This window comes from Camelus bactrianus, chromosome 16, assembly GCF_048773025.1.
Source record: "Camelus bactrianus isolate YW-2024 breed Bactrian camel chromosome 16, ASM4877302v1, whole genome shotgun sequence".
In the NCBI taxonomy this organism is placed as follows: domain Eukaryota; kingdom Metazoa; phylum Chordata; class Mammalia; order Artiodactyla; family Camelidae; genus Camelus; species Camelus bactrianus.
In genome coordinates this window covers 55,028,095-55,035,538 of record NC_133554.1, presented here as the reverse complement: position 1 = coordinate 55,035,538, position 7,444 = coordinate 55,028,095, and the positions used below count along the sequence as shown (strand labels likewise).

The 7,444-nt window shown below is 54.0% G+C and overlaps 1 protein-coding gene across 1 annotated transcript; it reads right to left on the bottom strand.

Annotated features, from left to right (window-relative positions):
- Positions 1–289: 289 nt before the first annotated feature.
- TSEN54 (tRNA splicing endonuclease subunit 54) lies at positions 290–6,945 on the bottom strand. The gene is made up of 11 exons (XM_074343685.1): positions 6,542–6,945; positions 6,235–6,399; positions 6,056–6,119; positions 5,888–5,971; positions 5,461–5,559; positions 4,908–4,960; positions 3,349–3,450; positions 2,505–3,148; positions 1,771–1,831; positions 1,315–1,431; positions 290–807 (listed from the first exon to the last, which is right to left on the bottom strand). Exons 1-11 carry the CDS (start codon positions 6,883–6,885, stop codon positions 657–659), a joined length of 1,884 nt encoding a protein of 627 aa, XP_074199786.1. The 5' UTR covers positions 6,886–6,945; the 3' UTR covers positions 290–656.
- Between the last annotated feature and the right edge of the window lie 499 nt (positions 6,946–7,444).

Genomic DNA, 7,444 nt, shown 5'->3' with positions numbered 1-7,444 from the left:
CGCTTCTCCGCCGCCCTTTTACCCGGACCCGGCTGCATACACGGAAAGACCAAAGGAATGCCAACTTCCTTCCCCGGACTACCCTTTTGAAAGCCAAGCTAACTAGAGGTCTGTTACTTCCCTGAGAAAGGCGCCGGGGTCGCGTTCCTGCCCTGCTGCGGGCGGGCTGCTCTTAGCTCTTGCACAGAGAAGGCGCTCTTTGTGGGTGGGCAAAGCAGGGGTGAGGGCCTGGGGGCTAGTTCCACGGACAGTGGTATGGCGGGGTGTTGTAATCGTCCAGTATACCCAGTTACAGCAGAAAAGGGGTCTAATTTTTAATGGCTTTGGCTTTATCACATTAAGCAGGCACCCTCTCATTTAAAGGCACAGAGTCCTCTCTTCTGCCCCACCTCCCTGGGTCTCTGAAATCTAATCCTGAGTTCCCAGAGGATCACTGCAAGGCAGCAATCTCTTGGAAGCTTGGATGCATTGCAATAGCCAGGTACGAGGGCAAGGCTCCACTCTCCTGCAAGCATCAGATACCCAGGGCCAAGGCCCAGACTAGTCCCTAAAGTGACAGGTCAGAGTCTGGGTGTAGGAGGCAACTGAGGTAGTCCCTGAGAGTAGACAGTCCAGGTCCCCCAGAGCAGACCCCAGGCCCTGCCAGAGCTGCGTGGTCAGTGTTCCAGATCCCTGGGCAGCGTGAAGTCCCTGAAGCTGTAGAAGGAGATGTCTCCGTGATCCACCAGGGCAAAGATCAGAGGAACATCCCCACTCTGGTAGGACAACCGCTTGAGGGTGCAGAGGTCTGGGACTGGCTCATCAAATCTGCAGGGATCAAGGTTAGACCGAGACCTGAATGGAGCCCACCCATAAGCTTTTGAGAACCCAGCCCTCTGAGTCTCCCAGGGAACGGAGAGTGTAAGACAGGAGTTGGGGATGCAAGAAGTCTGGCCCTGGGGCTCTCCTCTGTCTGCAAACTGCATGGCTCTCATAAGTTCTCCAGGTAAGACCCAGAGCCCTGGTTGGGTAAGGGGACTAGAAAAAGTGAGGTTCTCATCATTCTTAGCCTGAAAATCCCTGATTCACATCCCTTTTGCTGGGTGAGCCTGGGACTAAAGTGGCACAGGAGAGAGACTACCTGAAAATACCAGGAACGAGAGCTGAAGATTGGGAAGCTTGGGTTCCCAGAGCACTAACTGGCTATGTGGCCTACCTCGGGACCTCTGGTTTTCTTCAGGGGTTGACAGACTAGTCAGGGCCATGGAGAGGAGGTCCACCTGGTTTACAAGAGAACTGGGAGCAGCCTGGGGGCAGCGCTCACTGTTTTCGTACCCACTAACACACATCCGGACATAAGGCTTGCCAGGGTTATTCTTTCGGAACGTGGCCACAGCGTCAGCCTGGTAAACATCAAAGCTAATCTCCAAGCCCCCAGACTTCTCCAGCAGCCTGAGGACAGAGTAAGAAACCTTAGGAAACAGGGGCTCTCCTCCCCCGCCTTTTCTTTCCAAACCACCCTTTCCCTCCCCTAGTTCCAGGGAGCAGCCTCCAGGGGCACTGAGGTCCTGCTGTGAGGTGTCACTTGAGGGCCAGAGAAGGCTCTGTTATAATAAATCTACTCTTGTCTCTCACTCCTCCCTCTCCCCTAGACACACATGAATATTAGCCAGGGGAGAGGTCCCTGGAATGATCCCCCAGCTCATGCCCAACTTCAGGAGTCAAATCCCAGCTGCCAACTCCTGCTGGCAGCCAAAGTACTGTGGAGACAGGCACTACGAGGAAACTCACCGGGCACCTCCATCAGCAAGGTGTGTTGTCTGCAGCACAGAGATATACTGAAGGACAATGGCTACAAGGACAGTGAAAATAAGGCGTTAGTGAGGAGGGTCAGCCATCTAGACTCCTCTGACATTTCCAAATCTGCCTTCTAGTTTAGGTTTGCCAGATTTAGCAGATTTTCAGTACAGGTATGTCCCATGCAATATTCAGAACATACTTATACTAAAAAAATTAGCTGTTGTTTATCTGAAATTCACATTTAGCTTCTGTGGCACCTCTACTCTAGTTACTTACAATTTACCATGTTCCTGTAAGGACTGTAAGTAGTTCTGAATCCGTTAATACCGTTCTTGCCTTATTCTCTATTCTCAACATGCAGGGCATACAGTAAGCCTTCTTTTTATTTGTCCAACATATCACATCCTTGTTCCCCTCTAACAAAGGTAGAAGTACAGGGGACCAACAGCCAGTTGATGGCAGAGCCATCTAAATTGCATCTTGTTTATGATTTTAAGGATGTGGCCGTAGTTTTCATTCCTCCTTGCCTCTCCTTGGGGCACTGACTTGCCATCTCCAAACTTTCCCACCTGGGTCTTTCGGCTGCTTCCCAGAATGGACTATCCTTGTGGGTTCCACTCTACCAACAGCTCTCTCCTCCCCCACCAGTCGTGGTCAATCCATTCCCCTTTCAAAGTCTTGTGATTCCTCAGCTACCAGTGGTCTACTGCAGGGTGAGGGGGTACCTGGGGAGTCTGCCTGACCAGGGCTCAGCAAGGGGGTGATAGGCTGGTCCCACAGGTGTGGAGGGCGGCTCTGGGTCTTCTGCAGGTGCCGCTTCTGCAGCAGCTGCTTGTACTCCTGCCAGCTGGAGCAGCGCCGCACCTCGGGGTCCAAGTTTACATCCTCCCGGAAGTGCTGGGCCTCTGCCTGCTGCTCCCGTTCCCGCCGGGAGAGCTTCTCCTTCCGCTGGTTTAGCTTCTGGCACCAGGACTCAGCGTCTGTCTCCCGCCCAATGATGTTGGCGGGGAGCAGCTCTGGGGCTGGGGCAAGGAGGAGGGTGTGGCGGCTGTCTGAAGCCATGTTGGGGAAGGAGATCTGCTCAAAGTTCCAGCGTGGCTTACAAGCCCCCCTGACTCCATTCTCTACTTTGCTACTCTCCTGACTGCACCACACCCCCTCCCTGGCCAGACCAGGGTAGGGCTCCAGGGACCCCAGAAGCTGAAAGGGGCCCCCTGGGCCCTTTAGGGGACTTGACTCCTGGGGTTTCTCCTCTGGGCACTGGCTGTTCTTGTTTCGGGGAGGTGGGCTGGAGGTTGCCAGTCTCTCAGGTGTCCCATCCACCCCCTGCTGGGGGTTCTCCAAGGCCTTGGGCTTCTTATTAATGGACCTGAGGGATGTGGGGAGGAAATGCAGCATATCTGCTCCTGATTGCGCAGGTGCACGTGACCCACACATGCCCTACTGCCTCCCTGAGCCTCCACGGGAGCCACCCAAGCCCAGTGTTAAGCCCAGGCACTCTCCGAGGTCCCGAACACCAGCACTCCCCCAACAGCTCTCCCTTGGGGGGTGGCCAGGTGGGAGCATTACTGAGAGCTGGAGCTCCTCCTCTTCCTCTTGCCATTCCGATCCTTCAAGTGCTGGGCACTGCCATCCAAGTTCAGCCGCCTCTCGTAAGGGGACAGGACAGAGCTGTGGGATGAGAATGGGGAGGGCAACAGATCCACTTCCTCAGTCTGGTGCTCCCAGTGGAGTGTATGAGGGACTGGCCCAGATTAAGTCAGTGGGCCAGCGTTAGAGCCATACCCAAGGGCTAAGGCCCAGGGCAGACCTGCACATGAGGAATATGGGGGCAGCCACAGGGGCCTGCCCATGTATCTTTGTCCAGGTCTCTGGGTCTCACCAATGGCACCTTTGAACAGAGCCTCCCTGCAACCAGGGCTCCTGCAGAGCTGGCAATAAATGATTAATTACTGGTGAGAAAAGATCAAGGGGACTAGAAAACTTGGAAAATACAGAAAAGTGAAACTAAAACCCATGGATACCACTATAACATTCTGTTTCTTATAAATACACTGGCTGTCTCTCTCTCCATTTTTTTTTTTTCTGTCAAAAAGACACTGTACTATCATACTGCTGGGGGGGGGTCTCATTTTACACAGCTGAAAGGCTGCACTGTCCAATATGGTAGCCCTAGATACAAGTGGATATTTAAGTTAAATTTAAATCTATTAAAATTAAACAAAATTAAAAATTCAGGCCCATAGTTCCACATATATTGGAAAACAGAATATTTTTATCACTACAGAAAGTTCTATTAGCGCTGCTCTAAGGGATAAACTAATCTGTGTGGCCATGCTCTCCCTGTTGGGCTCACAGGATGTTTCCACCATCACTGATTTTGTAAGGTGATGGTGTTTTATGTAAGCTCTCCACTTAATGCAAGTTCTGTAGGGCAGTGGTTTGCTCTCTGCTAGGTAGGCAGTAAATGTTCAACGAATGAATGAATGAATAAACATTCTCACAGGTGAACTTATGCACACATCTGAGACTGTTTCCTTAGGTTATGTTCCACTTTCAGGAATTAAAGGATGTACTTGTTCTAAAGCACTCTTGACATACTGTGAAACTGCAAAGGCTGTACCAGTTTCAAACTTTCAAGAGTCTGAAAGTCTCTGTGGCTTTTTGCTATGCTGGATTACTAAAGTGATGATCTTTGGAGGCCCCAGAAGGAAGAAACATCTAACCTAGCAAAAGGAACATGCAGCCCTACTCAACTGTTAATTCCTCACTTGGTCCTTCATAATTTCACTCAAGAAATCTACTTGCACACCTACTAAGTGCCAGGAATTGTCCCAGTACCACATCTACATGCTCACAGTGAGCTGTAAGTGCTCAATTGTTATCTGTGCAGTGAATGGGTTGAAGATGGGGCTTAATCTGATAACCCAGGATCAGCTGAAATGACCCAGATTTGTCCCAACATGCGTCTCAATACAGCACTTCCAGCAGAGGTCTCCAGCCCACGTCCAGGGAGCTGCAGCTCTGGCCAAGGATTCCAGATGAGGAGAGGCCACTTTCTACCTTGGGGCTAGTCAGCCAGGTCCCAGGACTAGAACAAATGCAAGGGAAATGGGATAGGGATTTACCTTGGTTGAAATCGTCGAACCACATAGCCCAGTCTCTTCAGGTGGCTGAAGACCTCAAAAAAAAAGTAGAGGTCAGATGTCCACTTTTGAAAACAAATAGTTTCTCCAGACAATGGTCATTCCTCACACCCCCTCCTCTGCCTCTCCTACAACCCCCAGATTCCAAACCCTGAAACTGGTTGGACTATAATCCATTATAAACACCCTCCCCAAACTAAGGTCTCAGATGCAGCCCTCTACTCTGGCCACACCCCCATACAGCCCAATGCGGTTTGAAACACCATCCATGCAGCCATGAATGCCCACATTTATGACTCTAGGCTTATACCCCTCCCCCTCTGTCTTTTTCCTAGCTGTGAAGTCAATTGTCCATTCGCTTGCTTGCTTATATATTACCCAAGTGCCACTAGGATTTAAGCACGATAACAGCAGAGACCTCACCTATCTTGTGGCCTCAGCACACCACTTCATGCCTAGTGCCTTGCAGGTACCTATAAATACTCCTTAGCTCAGTGTGTGGGTGGCTCCACTCCCAGGAGAGGGTGGCAGATACCTGGTACTGCAGGAAAGTCCTGGTGTCCTCGGTCAGCAGCAGTTGGTAGGCCTCTTGGATAGACAGCGGCAGGTCTTGATGGAAGAGCTGGATGGAGCCCTGGAATTGGGACCAACAGCTTGGCTTGTGAACCCTCCCTGCAGTGGCACAGCCAATAGGGCAACTTCCCGGCTCTGATTATCTGCGTGCTATATGCCCCTCTCATCATGGCAAGAATATGGCCAACCAGGAAGAAGGTAGGCGTGGTGGAGAGGCAGCACCACTAATTTAAACCAGAATCCCTGCTCCCTGCATTCTTGTCTCCTGCTCTAAAAATCAGTTTACGAGCTCTCTGAATGCTGTTGTACATACTTTTTCTCTAATAAAAACATGTCCTTCCAGCTCCTTGGTCCCAACCCCTTCCCTACCCGCCCAGGGCCCCACTCACACACTCCAGCAGATACAAGGCCTCTTCCGGGTGAAGCCGCTGCCGGCCCTGCTCTGAGAAGCCCATGGTCTGCCAGAATTTACCCTGCGTGGGACCCAGAGCAAATGTCACATAGGAGCCAGGAGAGCAGAGAGGGCGGGCCCCCTGTCTCTGTGCCCCATCGCTCACCGCAGGAGACTTCAACTCCACGAAGCCCTCTTCCGGTCTCCACTCGGCGGCCACCAAACTGCCCCTGGCGAGGAATAGGAAGGGGTCCGTCTCAGACTACATACAGGATTAGTCTACCGGGTCTGGCCGCCTGGCCCGCCAGCCCTGGCTCCGCCCCCGCCCCGGCCCGCCCCCCTCACAGGCGCTCCACGCGCTCCTCCGCCAGCAGTTGCCAAAGCTCCTCGCGGCACAAGCGCAGCCGCTCAGCCTGCTCCGCTGAGCCGTCGGGAAGGAAGTCCTTGGGGCCATGCGAGCGCTGGGGCAGTTTCTGGGACCGCGAGCGGGCGGCGAAGAGCTCCGGGGCACTGAGGAAAGAAGAGACCGGGGTTAGCGCCACGTAGTCGGAGCCGCTCGGCCCAGGCCGGGATTCCCGTCCAGGGTACCTGTCCCCTTCCCCGCGCCCACCCCGCGGTCCAAGCGCCTCCTCCGGGCCGCGCCGCGCCGTACCTGAGCACGCGCCCGGCAGGAACCTCCACATCGGCGGGTTCAGGTTCGGGCTCCATTGGGCTGCCGTCTGCGGCTGCGCGCGCGCCGCCCATGCCCCGCCCACTGCCGGAACTCCGCACGGCCCTAAAGCCTGTGGATCCGACTTCTACGATTGCAGTCTCCGGAACAAACCACCTGTGCTTTCCACCTTCCTGAGTGTCCTGAATCCTAGCGCCTGATAACAAACATGTGCCTCGATTCTGGGGGCGGAGAGCTTGCAGGTTTTTGGATTTGTAGGAGCTCCCCTCCCCTATCCCCAGCCCTCCTCTGGGCTCCTCTCTAGTAAAACTTGAAAAGCCCGGCATTTGAAGTGAAGTATGAAGAGTCAAATGCGTGACCCTGCCTTCCGCAGCCCTGGGCTGCTTAGTGCCTACCACCCAGCTGGACAGGGAGGGAAGAAGAGGGGATTTAGAGAAGGGAGAGCACTGGGCTCCCAAATTCCAGCTTCGCAAACTGAAGGCCACCGAGGGCTATCAGGTGCGGTCTAGGGAGGTTCGGACTTCTTTCAGGGTCTTCCGTTGAGTCCCTTCCTAAGGGCTCGGAAGCTGGGTTTCTAGAGCCGGGGGGGGGGGGGGGGGGGCGGGAGGCGCTGTCCGACCCACGATGGTGCTGAAGCGCCACCCCAGCCCGTCATTAGCACCTCCTCGAGGCTGGGGTCCCCACAGCCGCCACCGTGGACTTTTCCAACAAGGTCCGCTAGGTGGCACCATTACTCCGACTAGTGGCTTTTGGTATGCGACTCTGGCCGCGGGCGGAGGTCGCCGCAGGAATCCCGGGAGGGGCGAGGAGCAAAGAGAAAGAGAGGTTTCCCAAGTGGGAGTCCCAGGTCTCGGTTCCCAGATCCCTTCACATCATGTCTTCTCT

Excerpts from the sequence above, each read along its gene's own strand:
- TSEN54 (XM_074343685.1), bottom strand. The coding sequence starts at position 6,885 with ATGCCGGGCTTTTCAAGTTTTACTAGAGAGGAGCCCAGAGGAGGGCTG. Across the intron at positions 4,961-5,460 it reads GGACTTTCCTGCAGTACCAG|GTCTTCAGCCACCTGAAGAG; the intron begins GTATCTGCCACC and ends TTTTTTTTTGAG. Across the intron at positions 3,149-3,348 it reads AGGAGGAGCTCCAGCTCTCA|GTCCATTAATAAGAAGCCCA; the intron begins GTAATGCTCCCA and ends CACATCCCTCAG.